The following is a 25,697-nucleotide window of genomic DNA, read 5'->3' on the forward strand; positions in this document are numbered from 1 at the left end:
ACAACAATGAGGCATTTGAACACAGTCGTCACAACTCTTTCAAGAGGTGTGTTAAGTCTTGATTACACTTAGCGGGCATTAGGAGACAACATCAATGCGAGAGCAAAGTGCTAGATAGGAGAAAGACGGGGTCGAGGTATGGCTAACATTGAAAAGTAAAACAAAGCCGATGTCAAGTTTACAGTTCCAATGAATGGAGTTCAGGCAAAACAAAAGCTTAAATACTGATGCGTCACACCAATCCACTTGAAATTTGCAATTCGGCACTGTTCAAGGTTAGCTTACTGCGGAGCACAAACGTGTTTTGAGTGGTAATGTACACTGCTTTTAGTGGGAATGAAGTGCACTGTGAGTTCTAGATAGGCCAATCATCAATAGCAAGTCATTAATTGCAAGTGTGCAGCACTGGCTGCAGATACAATCAGCAACATACATTTTCGACCACTTAAAGCCTTTAAGGGTTTCTACAATGTTTCAGTCTTAGGCTGTGTTTACATAGGCAGGCCAATTATATTTTCCAATAATCAGTTCAGCTCTTTTGCCAATAATGCTCTTTTGCATGAGAGACCAGTCTTAAACACTTTAAAATCATCAATTTGCACATTGGTTACAACCCTGAAGTCAAGGAGGGAAATTCTCTCCATACATTGTATCGTATGAAAATGTGATTACGTTGCATGCAATTTCTTTAAATTGGTTACAGTTGAAGATGCGAGAGGTTGTGTTCCAAATCATTAAATTGTGCCCATGTAAACTTTGATGCTGGTTTGACCTGAATGAAAGACCCATATCTTTTGTAATCTATTGTCTTCTCAGATTCCGATAGAATTAGAGCACATGGTCCTGATGTTTTCTGATACATAATAATTGATCTACACTTATGTCAAGGACTTACATGAGTTAAAGCACAAGGGAGTGTAAACTAAGATGTAATCTGTGGCTACAATTCAGCAAATATGAAAAGGTAGCGCAGGAGCACAAATTCAGAACAGCGCTAGTACGACTAATTTAACAGAAAGTCAGTGGGCAGGTGAGTATGACTACAATGGACTGGGACATTGCCGTGGGTTTCCCGCTCTGGTGTAGAAGCTGGCCTGATGCCTTAAAAAGAGCCACAGAAATAACCTTCCCTGAGGAAGACAAAACAAATCCAGTGGATTACGGAAGAGATGAGTATTTATTTTCATCGATTGTAGTTTGAAGTGCATGTACATCTTCAACGATAGGTTACTGGCTTCGCCATGAATATGTAACATTACCATGGTCTCAATGGTACAGAGTATTGCTTGCTATTACATTCATGCTTTGTGCCGAGTGATTAACCATCATTTCAGTAATTTTTCGGTTTCTAAACAACTAATTGACTGATTGTAAAATTATTTGAATTCCATTTTTAATTTTTTTTTTTACTGTCAGCTCAATGTGCACATTGCAACGTTTCTCTAAAGATAAATCATATCAAGCCTAAACTGTGCGATATAATAGGGAGTTGCAGTTTACAACAGGCCAAAATACATTGTTTGGCACGGAAATCGTGGTAATTAACTTCTATGACCATAATCCATTGCGTGCCTACTTGTCCCGCCTGTGCTTTTCGCTATGTTAGGTTAGTGTGGGGGCAGAGAGAGAGAATGTGCGATCAAGCGCGAGAGAGAGCAGTTGCTTCACGAGATAGATCATGTATATTCAGGTAGAGATAAGTCATTGATAGTTGGTATTCAGCAGTCATAAAAGTATGCGTCATTTACTTTGAAGAACTACTAAAATAGTAATTGTCAGAGCTCTAGAGATTTGAGATGACTTGGAATTAAATAAAGCCATCAAATAAAACAAATGATATACACAACTTAAATATTTTATTAAACTAAAGTCATGTAAATAAATTGTTAATAAGTGATAAGCAGTATCATGTGACTAATTGTTTTATTCTGGTGTTACAGCATTCAACCCACAATGCATTTAATGTTCTTTATTTTTTAAACGAACCGAAACTAAACCGACCTCAAAAAGCACTTATCACTCAGCACTACAAGCTGCGGGCGCATCTACAAGAGACAAAGCACAATCAAAATGGGAAGACGCTACGATACTTAAGGAATCTGGCAGAAGGGCTTAAACAGTGTTTGCTTCCCAAGATATCTGTAGAAAAGCAAAGAGCAATCCTGCAAACACCAGTATGTCTCAAATCTATACAACCCTGCCACTCAACCCCCTCACCCATCCCCTATTAGAATGCCCCTCCCTTCAATATTTTATGTTCCAACAAAGTATTCTGTTAGGCATGGTGATATGAGCAGAAACAATATTCCTGATGTCAAATCAGATGCTCCACATCCATTTGACTCATCCGGAGGTCAAACAAGACAAATAAAACAAACGAAAAAGTGTGTTTCATCAATGTGGTATTTCTCTACTTCCCATGACACTTAAACCCAGCCTGCACAATCAGCACGAGGGCGAGATTCCCATGCTTTCCCTCACTTTATCTTCGTAGACTTGTCAGGAATGGTCCTAGGGCAGACATGGATAGGATGTAGAAAAACCCAATGTCATCGTCACACAGCTTGTGCTAGTCATCAACTAGAGGTCTGTAGACTTGTGATTCAGGAGTAAATTGCACAATGTTCTGAATTGTTCTGAATCTGTGGTTCTTTATAAAAATTTAAAAAAGGGCTACCAATGTAACAATACCTTTATCAAACTTATATTATTTGACTGTTTAAAGGAGGTATTTATGTTGAGTGAAAAAATTAAAATACTGTCAAGTGAGGACTGTAAATAGTGAATTGCATGAAGAAGGTAAAGAGAAATTCCAGGTTCTTTCCACCTGTACAGAGATTCACATTCAGAGGTAAGCAAAACAAAGGTATTACCTCTGCTATTGACTCCAGCAGTCTGTCTCCTTCCCCCTTTACCTTGGGCACATACGCCCTTTGAAATCGAGTCACTGCTTGTAGCACTGGGAAGAAGATGAGACAACGCTTCTGCCACTGAAAGATACAATTCTCACAAATCAGTCTAATGTTCATTGAAGTTGCAGTCCACAAAATCCAAGATCATTGCCTCCGGTATAGCAAATGACCTTGATGTGAAATAATAAAGCACAAAGAGACCAGTTTGATATTCCAAAAATGTAGAAAAGTATATTGAGAAAAGTAAAAAGATCACTTAAAAATGTAACTTTGTTGTTTTGTTGTGAGCGCCACTGTCCCATGCTATAGAGAATGTACAATGGCGATACATACTAAACACAAATACCAGCGAGATCCAATCCCAAATCATTAAAGTATTTACCTTGTCGCCACATGTAAGAAATCAAAATGGTGGTAACAATTAAGAAACAGCAGTCAGCAAAACTGTACCTGGAAAAAATGCCCCCTGACTTACGGTACTTAAAAGTGAACTCAAATGCATGAACTCGAGTACCGGTGACCCTCCTGCTACTGATATGGCTATATGTGAGATGTGGACTGAAGATCGACTGATTCCAAATTCTCCTTTTTTTTTGTTGCTTCAAATCTTCCAATTCCCTTTTCCATCTGCTCAAGACTTTTTCCCAGTGTGTGTTCGTAGGTGCGCCTGTAGCCGGGATGCCTGGGAGAAGTGTTTCCCGCACTCGGAACAGCAGATTGCTGTCGTCGTCGCCAGTGCTGTGCTGATATGAGTCTGCTGGTGAGCTTTCAGGAGCGGCGCTCGGCTGAACTTCTTGCCGCATTCTTTACACTCGTAACCCTTCCTGCCTTTGAGAGGCACGGTTTTCACCTTTGAGTCCAGCGTCGTTGTCCCTTTGTCTTCCTTCTCTTCGTCCTCTTCGTCTTCCTCCTCCTCCTGTGAAACAGCAACCTTTTTCTTGGGAGGAGATGGGCAGCTCTGGTTAGGCGATTCTGTATTTTGCCGGCGCACAGCTGCTCTGCCAGGTGAAGCGTCGGGGAGCAGGGGGATGGTTTCCATAGTGTTCTCGTCTTCCTCTAGGAGCTGCGCGGGGAGTGTGAGGAGCCGGTGAAGCATCGACGGAGACCTGAGGGACTCCTCAACTGAAACACAGACGGAGGGATAGAAATAGACAAAAGTCATGATGATTATTGGCAATAAAGGGTGACAGACTTAAGAGGAAGTGTGCACATAACTGGCCATGTCACGTAGGGACATCATTTCAGTAGTTCCCATGCGCACCTGTGGCTGTGGTGCTTATGCTAGCAGGAGGGTCTTGCGGAGTGTCCAAGGTCGAGGAGAGGACCTCCATGTCCTCCAGAGGCATCCACTGGGGGTCTTGCAGGGGGATGGTGGGGGTGGGCTCCAGGTTCTCACGGATCAGGGCGTTCAGACTGGGGAAGGAGCCCACAATCCCCAGCCCAGATTCCCCAGTCCTCTCCTCACCCCCCTTCCCTGAAGCCAGCTCTTTGATCTGCCACAGGTCACTGCACCACTTCTGCCCAAACACCTTGTCCAGGATGGGGACCCAGTCCTGGGCTACGGTCAGGACAGCCTGCTTGTCACTGTCTACACACAGAGAGGGAGAGAGCGACAAAACTGAGAACAAGACAAACCTGAACTGGAAAACAAACACAATTCATATGGTCCAGACAGCTTTCTTGTCGCTGTCTGCACAGAGAGAGGGGGAGAAAGAGATGAAACAAACTTGAACAAGACAACTGAACTGGAATAAACGTGCAAAACGCGTGCACGTTTGTGTTTGTACATCATTGCACCTGAAGAAGAAGTTAACAATTTCAGTGATTATTTCCATCACTATAGAAGTCATTTCTAATGTCGTACATTTTAATATTGATCAATTTGACAAAAATGCTTACATTAAGAGACCCAAGGCAATATACACATAGGAAGTGTTTGTTTGCTTATACTGAACCAGCTTAATAATATCTAAACTGTATTACCAGCACAAGTATAAGACTGGACTCTTAGAGTAGAGGGAAACCTATATCTGCTGTACATGGCATGACGCCATATATACTGTAACAAATGGCAGGGGCTTAACTGGAGCAACTATTTGGCACTCACACAGTTAATAGTTAACTGTAACAGGTGAGCTTCAGCTCCCATTTTGACAGCTACTAAATAGGTCAACTGACCAGTTCAACTGAGACTGGTGTTGTGTGCAAGGCATAGTTTATAACATGGTTAAGAAACACATTAACATTTTTATTTAGAAAATGGGGCCTCAGAGTTCTGGTTAGTCCATATTGACTCCTATTCAAAATGTTTTTTGTGCGTGTTTTACAGTCTGACTTCTTGGCCACAAGCTTATTTTCAGCACCAGAAATTAAGGGAACACTTGATTTGTTTCAACTGATACTTGCTAAGTGTTTACTAAGACATAACATGGTCATTATGTGTACTTTCTGGCAAGTCAAAGAATTCAACACAATTGGTAACCAGCTGGTATGTACCGGCACTTGTTTCAATGTAGAATGACTCCCAAAATAACCTTCATTATTAGGTCATTACCAATTGATCGATCAAGCAAAAAAAATAGCAGCTTGTAAAATAAAGCGTACCCGAGATTAACAATACCCTTGTATTCATCTTAATATGTTGTGTAAATCCATTTGAATTCAATCACTTTTTTTTTGTTGACAGCATCTCTTTTCATTGAAACAACTTTCCACATGTGTTTGGCCATGGACGAAGTGGTCAGAAAGTGACTTTTTGGAAAAGCATTCAGGAGAGAAAGGTCGTCAAAGTTGACCCATTTTTCATACCATGAGACATCCAGGTCTTCATCACTGGAAAAGATAAATGGTTGAGCTTGATAGAATTTAAAAGCCTAGAAAAACAGGGTTGTCTATTTTATAAGTTCTTGAGAACATATTAGCATGTTGTAGCTAAGACCCTACTTTACATTATCTGAGGTTTTTTATGTTGTGCCCGCCATCAGTTGAGACACAACATGCTCTTAAACACAGGTTGGGTGTCATTTCAATCATAGAAAAATAAGTCATAGAATGAACATATCCCTTCAGATCACTGCAATTTAGCTGCTACACCATTTAAATTTTAAATGGAATGTTTTACTTCTAATTAGTACCATAAAGGTGGCCCACCGGTCCATCCGATGTCAAATGTCAACTTAAAAACGGTCATGTGTATTCTGTAATCTATATTTCAAATTGGTTTCCTATGGAGGATTGATAGTGTAATTTTTAAAACAGATATGACAACATTGTCGAATGTGTGGACCTCCAACCATCTTTGTGGTACCATTTGAATGTAGAAATGTTCATTTTTATTCCAGTTTTAGTACAGGTATCAGCTAAAACATGACAACCGATGGTGGGCACACTACAAAAACCTCAGATTATGTCAAATAGGGACTAAGATACAACACGCGAATATGAAACACTATTTTACGTGTTTTTAGATAATTTACATTTACGGTAATAATTTTTTTTATTTTGATCAAATTTGATAAATTCTGGACATTTTCCAATTGATTGACAACCTTGTTTGTAAGTTTTTAAATGAAACTCAACCGTTTATCTTTTCCAGTGATGAAGACATGGATGCCTCATGGTATTTTCTGAGCACATCTACAACAGGTAAATATGTATGGAAGGTTGTTCAAATCAAAAAGTGATTGAATTCAACTGGATTTACCCTGTGGTATTGCAAGTTGCAACTTGAAACCATATGAACAGGAAGTTACTGGCCTCTCATGAGTAATTTAATGTATAGGCAGAGGAGGGGCCGAGCCCTGGCAGTACTGTGGTACTTTCCATCCCTACATTTTCGATAACAAAGCATAACCTCCAGTGCTGTGGGATTTGACTGGTATCATAGCAAGCATCCCTTTTATGTGTGTGTCACATTTGAGGCTGTAAATAAAGCATGCAGTTGATTGTCATGTTGACTAGAACAGAATTTTAATGTTAAAACACAGACCATTTGTTGTCTCCGTTTGCTCCCTTGGTCCCCGGACAATTTTGACTGTGACGTTTCTGGATTCCTGCCTAGTGTCCTCTGAGCCGCTGGGAAATGCTGTGTTGTTTTCCGACCCACACCTCCTCGACACTCCACCCTTCCCATTCTCCTGGTGAGCCACGCGGCGTAACTGCTCCTCCAGAGCGCTGTGCTCCCGCTCTTTCTTGGTCATCTCCAGGAGCAGGTCGTCGAAACTGGCCTCCACGATTTTGGTCAGCTCGCACACAGCAAACTCCAGCACATGTTCCATGACCATCTTTAGCTGACCTGCAGAGAAGGAAACCGAGACAAAATAGTTATAATGAAAGACAGTAGGCTAATTCTGATAAGGAAATAGATCAGTAAATCACGAGGAAAGTAGAAATAAAAACCTGTTGTGAGTTAAGATGAAATGATTAGGCATAGGTCAATGGCTGGTATGTTTGTAGATAGTGACATTTGAAAGTTGGCACCAATTAAGGTAAAAAAAAATACAAACAAAAATGTAAAATCACATTGCACACAATGCTCTCATTGTAGGATATTTGTTGAACACAGTAGGTAAAAACAACCCTGTATCCTTGCAGGGAAACTTCTCTCCAAAACGACTATTTTTACTATGTAAATGACTAGAGTTGCAATTACTTGTGTAGAGGATTTAATCAAATAACACAAAAATGCATTCTGCAATGAAATCACAAGCCACACTATGTCCAAACTTGGTTTGGGAAAAATGGTGTCTCATCCATTTAAAATGTTAAGGTCTATTTTTGGCTCAGCCATTAGAATTGGAAAAATAACAGCCATTGAGTCCTTTTGAATCTAGTCCATCCCTGCTTTACACATTAGCCTTGACACCCCTTGCTTGTAAAGCATTGTTATTAGAAGCATTTCTCTACATATTACATAGTGGGGCCCTCCTTTTTGCAGGAGCCCAAAACACTAAGAAAAACATTCATTCCATATTAAGTTTTAGATCAACCACTTTTTAGTGACCAGTAATGGGTATTAACTTTCGCCTGTGCAATACAACGACTCAAAAGTTACAGATTTCAGCCATGTTAAATGGCTCTTGATTGATTTGTTGTAGCACTGCCAGACTGTGAAAGTGAAAATCACTTGATTGATTACAACCAAATGAGACCCAGAAAAGACGTGTCTAGGGGACCGACCTTATAAATGCCAATTTCTCAATTTTTGATTGGTTGCTGTTACAAATACACCAATCAAAATCAGTTTAAAATGTGAGGCAGGTTTTATTGGGCATTTCATCCATGGTGGCAATGACAATACATTTAGTTATATTCAATATGAGTGAATTACCATAATTAAATCTCTTACTTTTATAGAGCAGTAAAATATTTAAGGGAATCCTATATGATTCAATGAGAAGGCTTCATTGCTCAGATAGCTCAGTCACATCCCCCTTTGCAATAGGTATAATTTGGTAGCGGTAAACATTCCCCTGAAGTAATCAAGCAAGTTGTCACAGATCCCATAATGGTTTTGAAGCTAAATCAAATTACCACACTTGATATTTTCAAACATATCCAATCACAGAGAAAATACACTTTTCATCGCATACACTGTAGTGCAAATATCTCCATGATGATATCTGACAAACGAGCTAGACTACTCTTTCCAAGAATTAACACCTGTGTAGTAGAAAGCCTAGGCGACATGATGAATCATACAATGGCCTACACACACACACGATGACTCGCACCCTCTGTTCTTAACCACAAGTTGTAAATGTAAAACAAGTTGTGCAAAACATGGTGAGAAAACATTTTACATATCCATCACCACACATAGATGGCGTTCGGTCTTAGTTACAGATAAAAGCTGAGAGGAAACTGAAGTACTGAGTCATTGATCACGGTTTCATGCACACAATAATAAGATTGTGGACAGTCAGATTACTAGAATATATTGTTTAAAGATGCACTACGCAGAAATCGCTCAGCCATTTCCTGGGGGCTAAAATTCGAATAGTTAAACTAATTTCAGTTTGTGACAAAACAAGCAAACATAGTGTTGAGAACAATTGTACCATCCCAACTGCTGTGAAAGATATATTCCATGAAGCTGGTGTACAAAACCGAAAGTAAAGGAGGAAAAACTAAACTTAAGAATGTGAATCATAGAAATAACACACATCGAACAGATCTACCCGCCTCTTAGACCTGACAGATATATAAAACTCACATTTCTATGTGAATTTGGCCGGGACACCCAAAAAGTTAAATATTGCAGCTTTAAAATCTTTACATGCTTTACAAGAATAACAAATTCACTAATAATCTTATTTACATGGACACCTGAAAATCAGGCTTCTGATGGGACTTTTTGATAAATGCAGAAAAATCGGCAATCAAAATAAACATTCTACTACAGTGACCATGTTATTTTTGCAAAGACTACTTTGTTCTGAGGTTGGACATATAACATGTGAAAACTATTTCTAAGATGCATACTTACAGTTTTTTCTAACTCAATTAACTTGTGCATAAAAGGAGGCTTGCACCACCGGTGCTGACAAATGTGTAGACCAAATACACTGCTGGAACGCCAATTAAGTTGTTAACATGTCCTACATATTTTAAAGATTGCTCAGAAAACCAGGTGTTTTGATCAGTGCATGCTTACTTCCATTATGACCGTACACTGATTAAGATAAGCAAGATGTTTACATTATTAATGCCATACTCAGCCTTCTGCCATAATCAGTTTAATATACAATTATTAGTGTGCATGTAAACATACTCATTGATGCGATTTGACTAAAGTAGGAGTGGAATGGCAACTGCTTTAAAGCGGTGGTGAGCAGCAGAGCACCAAGCTGCTGCAGACAATGACAGCATAGGCCTAGTTGGTTTCAGTCAACCTTAGATCATCTACAATGCCGCTTGACAAAGCCAACAGGGTTTCACACACACACACACACACACACAGATTTACATAATTAGAAAAGAGAATGGATTACATGTCCAAATCCTTGAGGAAGAAAACAAATCAAGTTGGAAATCAAGTGTGAAAACTGTGTGGAGATTTTGTGCAGCATGGTCTCTACAATTACCCATTTTTGTTAAAACCACAGGATATAAATAGTAATTGAGCTGAGTCAGAGAGGAAGAAGCCTACTAGCCTAATTGTTATTGTTGCATTGTGTAAGTATGACATCATGCACTGTATGAGGAGCTACCAGTGTGGGTGTCTGAAGGATGAATGTTGCTGCCAGGTTTCATTTACCTACAACATCAAAATGGCCTCCCTGGCCGTCACAACTTAAATATCCTAATAAGTGGCGAGATACAGTTCCAGCCTCAGCTTTGTCCAAAATGTGCAAATTGAGTTGAAGGTCTGCCAATGGCCTCAGCATTTTGGGGCACGATGACACACAGCTTGCCCAGTGTCTCCTCCACCCGCCATTTAATATCTCACACCCCTCCTCTCCCTAAATGTATCCCCTCTGAGAACTGAGTGGGTGTGGTTTGCGCTTGTGATTGTCATTGGAGAATTATTGGGGGGAAAGGAATCCTATCCTTTGCTGCCACTGCTAAGTAAAGGCTCAACAACAATAACGTCACTGCCTTGTCAACCACTGATAGTCCTCTCATCCCAACCCATCTTCAATTACAGAGAAGAATGTAGGAAGGGATGTATGTTGCAGTAGTCAATAAGTAGGCCTATCATTTTCACTGATAGGAAAAATGAATGGGGATGGATGTGCAGCCTTTCAGTGAACCGTTTGCTTGACAACCAGTGAGAAGGTCGGTGATGTTGTCACTAGTTCTCAACCTACAACTTGTACATTGTAACAATCTCAAAGGCAACAATGTCACCGCAGATGTCCAATTGGCCTCGACACATAACAATAATTAGGTGTACACCTCGAGACAAGAAACCATTGTAAGCGTTCACAAGGACACATGCCGGAGTCAAATAAAACCCAAGTGAAACAAAGAAACCAAGGTAATAGAACCACATTGAAAACGACCGTTTTTCATATCCTCAAGATTTTACCACACATGTCATTGATTCCCAGTGTGCTGCAGGCTACTACTGCACGTCATATTTACATATCAACTCTGGTTATTATTATCAAGCTTTTTCCGCTCTATGCGGATACCTATACCAGAATGCTGTGCTTTGTCCTGTTGTTGACTTCGCCACTATATGTAAATTGAGTGTGTGGCTACGTTGTGCCACAGACACGTAAACAAGCAGTCGGCGGTCAAACAGACTGTAGGGCTACAGAGTGGAGTTATTGCCTTGTTTCAAATGTATAAACCTCTAGGTTCCTTGGTAGTAACATTGCCTAACTAGTAACCTTGCCTAACTAGTAACCTTACCCACTACTCGTCCTTTTTGATCCAGTCTTTGAGTGTTTGCGTGCACGCCGCGCTCTGTGCCGTGGCTGGGGGTGTGTGTCTCGGGCTTTGTTCGATCCGTGGCGGCGTTGTCTTCCATGCCACCGTTGAACGCGGCTCCATTTTCTACCCCATTACATTCAAACTCCAGTGATTGAAGCTTTAACTTAAGTCGTTGGTTTTCTTGTTCTTTGATGGCCGTTTTCATTAACACAGAACTCAAGCTTGACCCAACAGTCTTGGTTATTTCCTGGACTGCGAGTTGCACTACTTGCTCTAGTGCAGATTCCAGCTGACCTTGAAAAAACGAAATGTATACGGCGCCGTTCATGATTTCGTCCGTTTTGGTGGAAGACCTCTTTCATTCTTCCCCCACACCCCCAAAATATAAAATAGAAGTCAGCGCACAACTGATTTACACAGAGAACTAGCTACCTCTATCAACGGATCATGTGTGTACACCCCTTGGATGCTACCGTAGTATCACTAGTGCAAACGCAATGAAGTTTCTCCTATCTCATTCATAACAATTGTGTTTCTAGTCCCACATTTATGTCGTGCACCTGAGAGCGCAGTGTGGAGACGAATCGACTCGGTTAAATCAGTCGTCTTGATAAGCCCTTTTCAGCTAGTTTATACTGAACAAAAATATAAAGGCAACATGTAAGTGTTAGGGCCATGTTTCATGAGCTGAAATAAAACATCCAGAAATGTTCCATATGCACAAAAAACGTATTTCTCTCAAATGTTGTGCACAAAGTTGTTTACAACCCTGTTAGTAAGCATTTCTCATTTGCCAACACAATGCCACAGATGTCAAGTTGAGGGAGTGTGCAATTGGCATGATGACTGCAGGAATGTCCACCAGAGCTGTTTCCATAGAATTGAATGTTCATTTCTGTACCATAAGCTGCCTCCAATGTAATTTTAGAGAATTTGGCAGTACGTTCAACCAGCCTCACAACCTCAGACATTGTGTAATCATGTGGGACCTGTGGGATCGTCGGAGACCAGCCACCCGGACAGCTGATGAGACAGAAGTATTTCTGTCTGTAATAAAGCCCTTTTTGTGGGGGGAAAACGTATTCTGATTGGCTGGGCTTGGCTCCCCCAGTGAGTGGGCCTGGCTCCCAGGCCCACCCATGGCTGTGCCCCTGCTCAGTCATGTGAAATCCAGGGCCATTAGGGTCTAATGAATTTATTTCAATTGACTGATTTCTTTATATCAGCTGTAACTTAGTAAAATCGTTGAAATTGTTGCATGTTGCGATTATATTTTTGTTCAGTATAGTTAAGAAACTAAAATAAAGTTATGTTTATTTCGATGGGCAAGAAGAAATAACATATAGAAACGTCACCATCTCCAATTTGGTTCATCCCACTTGATTTTACTTCGAGTAGTAGGATAGCAGCCTACACGACAAATAACTTGTAATATTGGTAGTAACCATTTGTATGCCACCGTCATACGGTCTACACTGCTCAAATGGGAGAGTTTACCCTGCAAGCCGACAGACAACACAACAACACAGGGCACACTTCACCCCCGCAGTAAGGAGAGGAAAGTAGCTAGATAGTGTAGCCAATATCAGGCCAGAGTGACGGCTGAACCACATTTATTGTTGTGATTTTCACCGAAAATACACAACTGCGGCATTAACGTCTGTTACATTTTTGTAATAAAAAAAAGAATACTCCGATATTAAATAAATTATTCGGAACACTCCCAAGTTCCAACTTTGGCCGAGTAAAACATTATATCTGAAGTTTCTAGCCACAAGCATAAAATAGAAGGGCTCATCAAAACTACTGTCTGAACTGAACCAAATATGCATAGCCGTCTCGAGACAATTCTGATTTAGTGTTATTTTGTTCTCAAAGCTGCCAGGATGTCACGTGTCCTACTTATATCAGTACACTCATACCACCTGAAGCATTACGAAACTTCTATTCGATCAAATAAACCTTACGTTGCAAATAAGCCATTCATTTATTTGTTGACCTAATTCCACACTATCAATGACCTCCATACAAAAACTCCTTGCTTGGTGGGCGAAACAACGAAAAAACGCCACCTGCTGGAAGGGAGACAGATTTCCCGCCGAGTTGGTCCTCTCTCTTCTGACTGAACTAACTGAACCCAATGCGTTGGTCTCGGCTGGAGACTGGCTGTGCGACAAACGTCATCAATTTGGGCACCAGGCGTATCCATATTGCCTTTCCCTTTGCGGTCGGCCACGTGTGCACGCCATTTTGCTTAAGTAGACTCAGAGAGACAATCGGTACATACCATGACATACATTTCCCACTATTCAAAATTGTAGATTTAAAAATATGTACAAAATTAAATAAAAATACGGCTAGGTTACATAATACTTTACATTATGGTATACTTACAATAATGTAAAGGCGTGTTTAAGTAGTTTATAAACTGTTAATATTTTATATTCCAGGTCGCAATTGTAAATGAGAACTTGTTCTCAACTTGCCTACCTGGTTAATTAAATAAAGGTGAAATAAAATAAAATATATTATTAGTTTATATATAATTTTTAAATATGTAATAAACTATAACACATATGCCTAATATATTTATAAACTAATAATTAACAGTTTAATAAACAAATATTATTTAACTTATATAACCAATTATCAACTACTTATGAACTGGATCAATCAATATAAAGCAACTCAGTCAATATCATCGATCATACCTCAGACTACATTCCAGTCACTCAACTTTTAAGTCTCCAACTATAAAGTATTAACTATGACATTCACCATTACTAAAGATTACTTGTATGTTAATTGTTGTTGTTGATCATAATAAAGTTATACTATTAAAACTATTATTTTCACATGAACCCCTTTTTTACATTGTTTGCTATGCTTGACTGGGGTCCCCTCAGCTTTGCTAAAAAAAATTGTAAAAAACATTTCCTAGAATGCATATATAATAATGCAGACCCAAAGTGGGTCGCAGACCTGTTTAATGGTGGTTCGCGAGGTGTCAGAGTACATTTCTAATTATTTAATGAATTACTGGAATTGATTTTGGCCAAGTGCAACTGCACTCTGTTCAGTGCGCTCGCTGCTTAACGGCAGTGTCTCTGCTCAGTTTGGCAGCTGCATGAGTAGGGGAAGGAGATGCCCGTGTGCTTCGCGGTTTAAACAGATATTTTTTCTGCAGTTTTCTTGAAGATCACTCCGCGACCCACCCGCTGCAGTGCTGTTGTTCAGCAGCAGATTGATGCGATATAACGAGGAGCGCCCACAATGTGTTTTGTGCAGGAAAGTGTTTAGTAATGAGTCTCTCAAAACGAACAAATTAAAATGAAAGGTTCTGACCAAACATCCACAGAAAAAACTTTATTTAACTAAGCAATATTTAACTAAGCAAGTCAGTTAAGAACACATTCTTATTTACAATGACGGCCTAGGAACAGTGGGTTAACTGCCTTGTTCTGCGGCAGAACGAAATATTTGTATCGTGTCAGCTGGGGGATTCGATCTAGCCCAACGCTCTAACCACTAGGCTACCTGCCGCCCCATGATGGTAAACCCAGGGAGTTCTTTCAGAATAGGGCAGAATACTTCAGGAAGCAGTGCTTTGACAGTGGAAAAGTAAGTCAGCTAGCAAGGCATTGTTGTAATTGTATAACAAGTGATGATAAGCAGAAATAAGGGAGTACTAACTCTCATAGTAGTCAATATGAGTTTCTCGTTCAAACAATCTCCTGGCCTTGTACACAGCTAATAGCTAACATTAGCCAAAGCAATCTATCTAGCTACTGATAGTGCAACCCTAGTAACAGTACAGATGGAAGATGAGAAAAAAAACTGTTGCTGTTAAAATACAAGTAATCATTTTTATTCTGAACTGGAACATAATGAAAAACGCATGATGCTTTTTGAGGCTGAGAAACTGACTGAGAAAGCAGTAGATGTTCTGATCCAGCTTGGCACCACATACCTGTGTGTGTCAGGGTTCTCAACTGTCAAAAACTGAGCCCAGAATAGACCCGCTTGTTGAAAACTTCAACCAGTCACACACCTACCATTAGGACTGTGTGTGTGTGTGTGTGTGTGTGTTTTATAGTCTACACCTGTGTGATGTGATCAATCAGTTTATTCCAATTCAGAATAAAAATGATTTATTGTATTTTAACAGCAACAGGTCCAACCTAGACACATATTTAAGAGTGTTTTAATGGTGAAAAATAAACACGAATAGCTATTTTATATAGGTATTTAATTTAATTGTTATTTGTCTATGTTGCATTTGTTACAGTCAGCTGTAAGGACTGTCTGCAATTTTGAGCATGGTAGAAGTAAATGTTTTTATTAGAAATCTCTTAAACTGAAGCTTATTCTGTAAGATCTGGGAAATTTTACTCAGGGCTCCAATAAATAAACGTCATGTCTCTTGACCCAGTGTCTGGCCTCTCCTTCAGGAAATCCTCCCATCAGCTAAAATGTTATTTTGTCATCTAATGTGTTGATGTCTGGTAGGAGGGAACAGTGTTTGCAGGTGGTTGGCCGATTTATTGAACTAGCACATTGTTGTCTCCATGCACGACATAATGTACATATTACCACAACTAACAATGTCGTTTCTAATGTCCTTTGCAATGTCCTTTGTCTTTTGTGCTGTCTGTTACATTTTATATAAAGTATTGAAATATAGGTCTATCCTTTGACTTAGAAATACTTGAAATAGCAATATATTTCATATTTACAGGGACTTGAAAAATTGTTATTGTTTAAGTCTACCTTTTCTACCTATGATCACCAAATAGAGCAGTGATTAGAGCACTGGGCCAGTAATGGAAAAGTTGCTGGATCAAATTCCGAGCTGACAAGGTAAAAGTCTGTTGTTCTGCCCCTGAACAAGGCAGTTAACCCACTGTTTCTTCAAATATGAATTTGTTCTTAACTGGCATGCCTAGTTAAATAAAGGTACAAATAAAAAATAGGCCTAGTAAATCTAGAAGACTGCTCTTTGTACAGGCCTACTGCCACAAAGTAAGCTGGTCTATTTAGTCTATTTTAAACTGGAAAGTGGCTTGTTTACTTACAATGTAAAATGGAACTTAATTTATATGCTTTCATATATATATATATATCATAGATGTTATGACAGATCACCTTTAACTTCATAATATCATTGTATATTATAATTATATGTCTGCACTTAATGATTCTCTTTTTCTTAGTTGTATTATAGATTCTTCATTACCATTACGGGTTACTTGGCATGTAATGTGCTAAACTATAGGGATTTTGTAATTAGCCTAAACGATCTGTGGTTGCGTTACATAACTGCGCGTTCCACACCCCCTTGAAACTAAAACATGTCGCGCTCTTCTCTCTACACTACGGTAAAAAAAAAAAACGACCATTCACAACACAACCGAAAAACAGGGCTAGGATCATGGTGGGTCGTTACACTCCCTCGTTTTGGTTTCAATGGGATCTACCTCGAGCAGATACCTTCTCACGCCACAGACGCTGTTGACATACTAGGTGAGACTGGATGTCGAATGGTGCACGGGTGATGAAATTACATTCATAATTAGAAACTAGTGTACTAGCGCTGTACAATGAACAGTGGTTAACATAACGTCCTGAACCAGAGCAAATGCGCCGATAGGTATGTGCATAGCACACTAACGCCCTGGAACAAAGCTACAGACACACTCGATATACAGGGGACTAAAACGTTTACATGTTGCGTGCGCACATACAGTCGGAGACGCATGCGCATTGCAGTCCGCACAGCCTCAGAACATCTGTAGCTGGATGCTTCTCCTTTAAAGGCATTGGCCGTGCAGCATTTATGGTGATATGGCCTCCGCAGAAGTCAGGGCATTCATACATGCTGTGCTTTGTTGAGCAGCGCAGAGCTGTTGTCAACGAATTGTGTGTTTATACAGGACCTCCTGCCCCCACCTGCCGTCAACCAATCATGTCAATGCGAGGCTATACAAGCTATATGGAGCACTCCGCATTGTTATACAAGTTGGGAGCTCAATTTGGCATCTGTATGCCTCTGGAGGCTTCGCAATTGCGTCACACCCTCCATAACGAGTCTTCCGACCACATTTTCGGATCAAGCTAAATTGGCTTTTAGCCTTTACGAGTTGAGCTGGCCATGTTTAATTACTGTTGACTGCAGAGACATAGGATGTCTCTTAGTTGCACACATTTGCTGCGTGCTGGTAGCAGAACTAAATTGGCAACTAAATAGTGTAAACGCACTATACTAATTAACTCATGCAGCCACGTCTGTTCAGACTTCCTTTTGTGATACATTGTTTGTAAAAACAAAATCTTGATTCTTTTAAAAAAGTAGGCATTTCACGTGATATTGAAGTATGTATATATAGAAGTATGTTGGTTTGGCACATTTGAATGAATTTATTTAGGTTTTAAAAGGGTGTGTTCACAATTTTTGCCATTTCAAAGGAAATCTAAATGTATTGGTCATATACATGTGTTTAGCAGATGTTATTGCTGGCGTATTGAAATGCTTATACATTTATGTGGTAATAACTGTATGCTACCAGACGGGCCTTTCCTCATTTGGGAAAAATTCCTTCCTCTCTCCTCCATCAGGCAGCAGGGTAGCCTAGTGGTTAGAGTGTTGGACTACTAACCGTTCAAGTCCCCGAGCTGTCGTTCTGCTCCCGAACAGGCAGTTAACCCACTGTTCCTAGGCCGTCATTGAAAATAAGTATTTTCTCTTAACTGACTTGCCTACTTAAATAAAGGTTGACATTTTTTTTTTTTTAAATGACCTGGAAACCGGTAAGTGGTCGAGGAGAGTAAACAAAGATGATTTATTATCTATTGTGATCTATTATAATTGAGTGACCGCTCTAAGGGCTCAGACACACCAATAGCATTTGCTGGCCTAGAGAATTTAGCACCTCTGAACGAAATTTGCAAACCAAGTGTGCACCGATTTTACATAAAATCTTGGCAGTCAGATCCCTAGAACACAGTGCGCTGAACGATCGGCAGATGAACGCTAGATCCACATCCGGTCCTCGAAGATGGGAGGAGGCAAGATCAGATGGAACCATTCTAGCCAATGAGAGAGGAGATACGTGTGTGAACAACAGGCACAACTCCGATATAATTTTTTCCCCCCCCAAAGTTTCCAAAATGACACGTTCATCCACGTATCAGTGCATTCATAACAACCTAACCATTACGAAACTTATTTTTGATAAAATAAGCCGCACATAGCAAATTAGCAACTACATTTTTTTATGTTTTGACCAAATTCGCTACTCTGACCTCAATTCAAAAATTCCTCACTTTGTGGTCATATTCTGATAATTATTTTCTCACTTCATGTACAGATTTTGGGCGGAGTAAACAATCACGCTTTGCCAAATCCTCTCTGGTGTAAATGTGTTAGTAGGTGGACAGAAGAGTGTCCTCCCCAATAGCCACCTTTTATCAATTTATCATGTGTATCCTACCTGAGACCTTTGTGAAAGAATTTTGATATTTGCCACACCCCATTTGAAGCAGATACTGTTTTCTCAAAGTAGAAAAGTATGCAAACATTTTAAAACGATATACTACTTAACCTATCCTTTTATCTATAAAATGTCTTGCACAACTAGCTAAATTAGTTTTATAATTGTACACATTTATTTTGGGATTCCACGCCTGTAAATGTAATTTGCCTGATGACACGTGAGTGGAGAGGAGTGTCATTTCATACAAGTGCATTTTCATCCAGGTTTCTTTTAGTCGCCGCCTCTCCTCGATTACCTTCGACCTTTTTCAAAAGGAGGCGAGAGATGACGCAGGAGTTGAGCAAACCAATAGAGAAAATGCCAGGGCATTGTTTTTATCTCTCAACATGCCTTATGTACCAGAACTTTCTTTCAATCAACTTCACTTTAACATTTTGCCTGCCTGTATACAGTTTGTTTTCTCTTGAAAACAAACTGTATACAGGCAGGCAAAATGTTAAAGTGAAGATGATTGAATGAAAGTTCTGGTACATAAGCCATGTTGAGGGATAAAAACAATGCCCTGTTGGGTTGCAGAGTGCACGTAGGCCTACCCTACACAAAAATGATTGTGCCGATGTGTTTGCCTACTCCCCAGAAATGTCACAGTTTATGTATGTTTATGTATGATCATTTATCACGAAGTAGTTTGGATGTAGTGAACTACTTTTTCAGAAATAACGTTAGTTAAGTAAACTGTATGTTTCTAAGGGTAAATTTAGTGTAGCTTAACTTCTACCAGTGTGAAGTAATTGGTAGCTTGGTAAACTACACCGAGTGTACAAAACATAAGGAACACCTTCCTAATATTGAGTTGCACCCCTATTTGCCCTCAGAAAAGCCTCAATTCGTCAGGGCATGGACTCTACAAGGTGTCGAAAGCGTTCCACAGGAAAGCTGGCCCATGTTGACTCCAATGTTTCCCACAGTTGCGTCAAGTTGGATGAAAAACCCAGCAGCTTTGCAGTTCTTGACACACTCAAACTGATGTGCCTGGCACATACTACCATACCCCGTTCAAAGGCACTTCAATCTTTTGTCTTGCTCATTCACCCTCTGAATGGCACAAATACACAATCCATGTATCAATTGTCTCTAGGCTTAAAAATCCTCCTTAACATGTCTACTCCCCTTCATTTACACTGGTTGAAGTGGATTGAACAAGTGACATCAATAAGGGATCATAGCTTTAGCCAGGATTCACCTTGTCGGGAAAGAGCGTTTTGTACACTCAGTGTATATTTTCAAAGTAGCTTCCCCAACACTGATCAATACAAACTCTAATATTTTACAATACCTTCAGAAACTATTCAGACCCCTTGACTTTTTCCACATTTTGTTACGTCAGTCTTATTCTAAAATTTATTAAATGTTGTTTTTCCCTTATGAATTTACACACAATACCCCATAATGACAAAGCAAAAACAGGTTTTTAGACATTTTTGCAAATGTATAAAGAAAACAGAAATATCACATTTACATAAGTATTCAGACCCTTTACTCAGTACTTGGTAGAAGCACCTTTGGCAGTAATTACATCATCGAGTCTTCTTGGGTATGACGCTGCAAGCTTGGGACACCTGTATTTTGGGAGTTTCTCCCATTCTTCTCTGCAGATCCCCTCAACCTCTGTCAGGTTGAATGGGGAGCGTTCCTGCACAGCTATCGTCAGGTCTCTCCAGAGATGTTGGTTCGGGTTCATGCCCGAGCTCTGGCTGAGCCACTCAAGGACATTCAGAGACTTGTCCTGAAGCCACTCCTGCATTGTCTTGGCTGTGTGCTTAGGGTCATTGTCTTGTTGGAAGGTGAAACTTCGCCCCAGTCTGAGGTTCTGAGTGCCCTGAAGCAGGTTTTCATCAAGCATCTCTCTGTACTTTTCTCTGTTCATCTTTGCCTCTGACTAGTCTACTAGTCACTGCCGCTGAAAAACATCCCCACAGCATGATGCTGCCACCACCATTCTTCACCGTAGGGATGTTTCCAGGTTTCCTCCAAACGTGATGCTTGGCATTCAGGCCAAAGAGTTGAATCTTGGTTTCATCTGACCAGAGAATCTTGTTTCTCATGGTCTGAGAGTATTTAGGTGCCTTTTGGCAAACTCCAAGCGGGCTGTCATGTTCGTTTTACTGAGGAGTAGCTTCCACTGGCCACTCTACCATAAAGAGATGATTGGTGGAGTGCTGCAGAGATGGTTGTCCTTCTTGAATGTTCTCCCATCTCCACTGAGGAACTCTAGAGCTCTTTCAGATTGACCATCGTGTTCTTGGTCACTTCCCTGACCAAGGCCCTTCTCCCCCGATTTCTCAATTTGGCCAGGCGGCAAGCTCTAGGAAGAGTCTTGGTGGTTCCAAACTTTTCTATAAATTTGCTAACATTTCTAAAAACCTGTTTTCGTATTTTGTGTAGATTGCTGAGCAAAACATAATATTTAAGCAATTTTAGAATAATGCAACAAAAATGTGGAAAAAGTCAATGGGTCTGAATACTTTCCGAAGGCACTGTATATGACTGACATGCAGTAGTGCTAAACTGTTGAATATGCCATTTGTCTGTACAGAGTAGTCCATAACTTTATACGTTTGTGTAATTTTATTTGATCAAATCTGTCATTTGGGAAATTAGGAGACACATCTAATGCAGATCCTATAAATATTCAAATGGTCCACTAGATTTATATTTCATTGCAGATTTTTTTTCAATCAGGCTTGGGGAATGTATCTTTGACATACTATGGTAACTCCCCTGTTTCCTCTTTTGATTAAAAGGTTATTGCAGCCCCTCGTGCAATATACTCATTCCCAATCTGGTATCTTTTGTCTCTGTGGTGGACAGATGGCATTTGGCATTAAAAAGTATCTCAGGAGGCTCAGTGAGAGCAGTGGAGTGACTGCTAAAAAACCATTTGTGACTCAGTGGAGGTCAGAGGAGGAATACCCATTAATATAGTCAGAACAGGTTTCCTCCTTTATGATAAACCACATATTTAAATTTTATGTTTCCTCGAAAACCCAATTCAAACGCTGAGTAACTTTTTTTCATCATGTATTTTAATGTGATTGTAATGTTTTTTTTCCCCCACCAGAAGACATGACCCACTTAGTATTTAGTATTTTATTAGGATCCCCATTAGCTGTTGCCAAGGCAGCAGCTACTCTTCCTGGGGTCCAAACAGAGATAAAAACATTTAATCAAACAAAGCAATGTGCATTATACAAATTTACATTGGTCCATTATAATATTACAATACTATGTTACATTACTAATAATAATGTGTGGGTGTGTGTTTTATAGTGTGTGTGTGTTAGATAGTGTGTAAGTGTATGTCTCTTCACAGTTTGCGTCGTGCCGTTTTATCAGGGTTTTTTAAAATCAGATTTTCAGAGAGTTCCATGTAGTCATGGCTCTACATAAGTTATGTATGACAATTTGGTACTTTTAACATGTCAATACCTCTCACAAAGACCAGTAGTGATGCAGTCAATATCTCCTCTACTTTGAGCCAGGAGAGATTGATATGCATGTTGTTGATATTATCCCTCTATGTACATTTAAGGGCTAGACATGCTGCTCTGTTCTGGGCCGACTGTAATTTACCTATGTCCTTCTTTGCCACACTTGACCATAAATACGGTGCAGTAGTCCAGGTTTGATAAAACTACGGCCTGCAGGACTTGTTTGGTTGATTGTAATGTCAAGAAAGCATAACAGCGCTTTATCACGGACAGCCCTCCCCATTTTAGTAACCGTTGAATTTATTTGTTTTAACCACGTCAGCTTACAATTGAGGGTTACACCAAAGAGTTTAGTCTCCTCAACCTGCTCAATCGCCACCTCATTCATGTCTGGATTTAGCGAATGATTTGTCCCATAAACAATGGTTTTCGTTTTTTATATATTTAGGTCTAGCATATTACTAGCCACCTATTCTAAAACTGACTGCAGCTCTTTGTTAAGGGTTGCAGGGATTTCTTGCTGTGTTAGCTGATGTGTACAATGTTGAGTCATAAGCGTACATAGACACACAGGCTTTATTCAAGGCTAGTAGTAGGTCATTAGTAAAAAAAAAAAAAAAAAGAGAACAGTATAGGGCCAAGGCAGCTGCCTTGAGGTATACCACACTTTACCTGGTTTACGTTAGAGAGGCTACCATTAAAGAAACCCCTCTCTGTTCTATTAGATAGGTAGCTCTCAATCCATAATATGGCAGAGGACGTAAATCTATGACATATACATTTTTTCAGCAATAGATTATGCTAAATAATATCAAGAGCTACACTGAAGTCTAAAAATACAGCTCCCACAATCTTCTTCTTCTTAATTTCTTTCAGCCAATCATCAGTTATTTTTGTCAATGCCATACATGTTGAGTACCCTTCCCTATAAGCATGCTGAAAGTCTGTTGTTCATTTGTTTACAGTGGAATAACATTGTACAGTGGGAGAAAAAAGTATTTAGTCCGCCACCAATTGTGCATGTTCTCCCACTTAAAAAGATGAGAGAGGCCTGTAATTTTCATCATAGGTACACTTCAACGATGACAGACAAAATGAGAAAAAAAATCCAGAAAATCACATTGTAGGATTTTTAATGAATTTATTTGCAAATTATGGTGGAAAACAAGTATTTGGTCAATAACAAAAGTTTATCTCAATACTTTGTTATATACCCTTTGTTGGCAATGACAGAGGTCAAACGTTTTCTGTAAGTCTTCACAAGGTTTTCACACACTGTTGCTGGTATTTTGGCCCATTCCTCCATGCAGATCTCCTCTAGAGCAGTAATGTTTTGGGGCTGTTGCTGGGCAACACGGACATTCAACTCCCTCCAAAGATTGTCTATGGGGTTGAGATCTGGAGACTGGCTAGGCCACTCCAGGACCTTGAAATGCTTCTTACGAAGCCACTCCTTCGTTGCCCGGGCGGTGTTTTTGGGATCATTGTCATGATACATGGCCCCATTCATTCTTTCCTTTACACGGATCAGTCGTCCTGGTACCTTTGCAGAAAAGCAGCCCCAAAGCATGATGTTTCCACCCCCATGCTTCACATTAGGTATGGTGTTCTTTGGATGCAACTCAGCATTCTTTGTCCTCCAAACACGACGAGTTGAGTTTTTACCAAAAAGTTCTATTTTGGTTTCATCTGACCATATGACATTCTCCCAATCTTCTTCTGGATCATCCAAATGCTCTCTAGAAAACTTCAGATGGGCCTGGACATGTACTGGCTTAAGCAGGGGGATACGTCTGGCACTGCAGGATTTGAGTCCCTGGCGGCGTAGTGTGTTACTGAAGGTAGGCTTTGTTACTTTGGTCCCAGCTCTCTGCAGGTCATTCACTAGGTCCGCCCGTGTGGTTCTGAGATTTTTGCTCACCTTTCTTGTGATCATTTTGACCCCACGGGGTGAGATCTTGTGTGGAGCCCCAGACCGAGGGAGATTATCAGTGGTATTGTATATCTTCCATTTCCTAATAATTGCTCCCACAGTTGATTTCTTCAAACCAAGCTGCTTACCTATTGCAGATTCAGTCTTCCCAGCCTGGTGCAGGTCTACAATTTTGTTTCTGGTGTCCTTTGACAGCTCTTTGGTCTTGGCCATAGTGGAGTTTGTAGTGTGACTGTTTGAGGTTGTGGACAGGTGTCTTTTATACTGATAACAAGTTCAAACAGGTGCCATTAATACAGGTAATGAGTGGAGGACAGAGGAGCCTCTTAAAGAAGAAGTTACAGGTCTTTGAGAGCCAGAAATCTTGCTTGTTTGTAGGTGACCAAATATTTATTTTCCACCATAATTTGCAAATAAATTCATAAAAAATCCTACAATGTGATTTTCGGGATTTTTTTTCTAATTTTGTCTGTCATGGCTGAATGGTCGGCTGTTTGAACCGTTAAAGGGTGCTTTACTTATGTAATATAAGTGCAAAAAATGCTAAAAGACTAAAGGAATAAGGTCAAACCCTACAACACCGGCTCTGACACTCGACGCATGTGTCAAGGGTCAAAATCTATTACGGATTATAAAGGAAAAACCCAGCCATGAGCTGACCAATGATGCCACTCTACCAGACCAAGCCTTTTAAGCATGCTTCAGTGACAAAACACAGAGCCTTGCATAAACGGATGACTGGGTGATCTCGCTCTCCAAGGCTGATGTGAGTAAGCCCTTTAACACTCAAAAGGCCGCTGACCAGACGAAAAACCAGGGTACGACCTCAGGGCATGTGTAGACCAGCTGGCAGGCGTCTTTATGAACATTTTCCACCTCTCCCAGTCCCAGTGCGTAATCCCCACATGTTTCATGCAGATCACCATCGTTTCAGTTCCCAAGAACTCTAAGGTAACCTGCAACAATGAATGCCGCTCTATAGCATTCACATCTGTAACAATGAGGCGCTTAGAAAGCCTGGTCAGGGCACACATCAACTCCATCATCCCTAACACCTTAGACCCACTCCAGTTGGCATACCACCCCAACAGATTCACAGACTATGCAATGATGAACAAACATATAAATGCAACATGCAACAATTTCAAAGATTTTACTGAGTTACAGTTCATATAAGGAAATCAGTCAATTGAAATAAATTCAATTAGGCCTTAATCTATGGATTTCACATGACTGGGAATGCAGATATGCATCTGTTGGTCACAGATACCTTTAAAAAAAGGTAGGGGTGTGGTTTAGAAAACCAGTCATTATCTGGTGTGGCCACCATTTGTCTCATGCAGTGCAACACATCTCCTTCACATAGAGTTGATCAGGCTGTTGTTTGTGGCCTGTGGAATGTTGTCCCACTTCTCTTCAATGGCTGTGCTAAGTTGCTGGATATTGGCGGGAACTGGAACACGCTGTCGTACACATTGATCAAGAG

General features: G+C 40.2%; 1 protein-coding gene across 1 annotated transcript; it reads right to left on the reverse strand.

Moving 5' to 3' along the window:
* Positions 1 to 1,390: 1,390 nt before the first annotated feature.
* LOC139364610 (uncharacterized) lies at positions 1,391 to 11,750 on the reverse strand. The gene is made up of 4 exons (XM_071101494.1): positions 11,274 to 11,750; positions 6,901 to 7,206; positions 4,174 to 4,500; positions 1,391 to 4,034 (listed from the first exon to the last, which is right to left on the reverse strand). The coding sequence occupies exons 1-4, from the start codon at positions 11,620 to 11,622 to the stop codon at positions 3,544 to 3,546; spliced, it is 1,473 nt and encodes a 490-aa protein (XP_070957595.1). The 5' UTR covers positions 11,623 to 11,750; the 3' UTR covers positions 1,391 to 3,543.
* Between the last annotated feature and the right edge of the window lie 13,947 nt (positions 11,751 to 25,697).

This window comes from Oncorhynchus clarkii, chromosome 13 (genome assembly GCF_045791955.1).
Source record: "Oncorhynchus clarkii lewisi isolate Uvic-CL-2024 chromosome 13, UVic_Ocla_1.0, whole genome shotgun sequence".
Classification (NCBI taxonomy): Eukaryota; Metazoa; Chordata; class Actinopteri; order Salmoniformes; family Salmonidae; genus Oncorhynchus; species Oncorhynchus clarkii.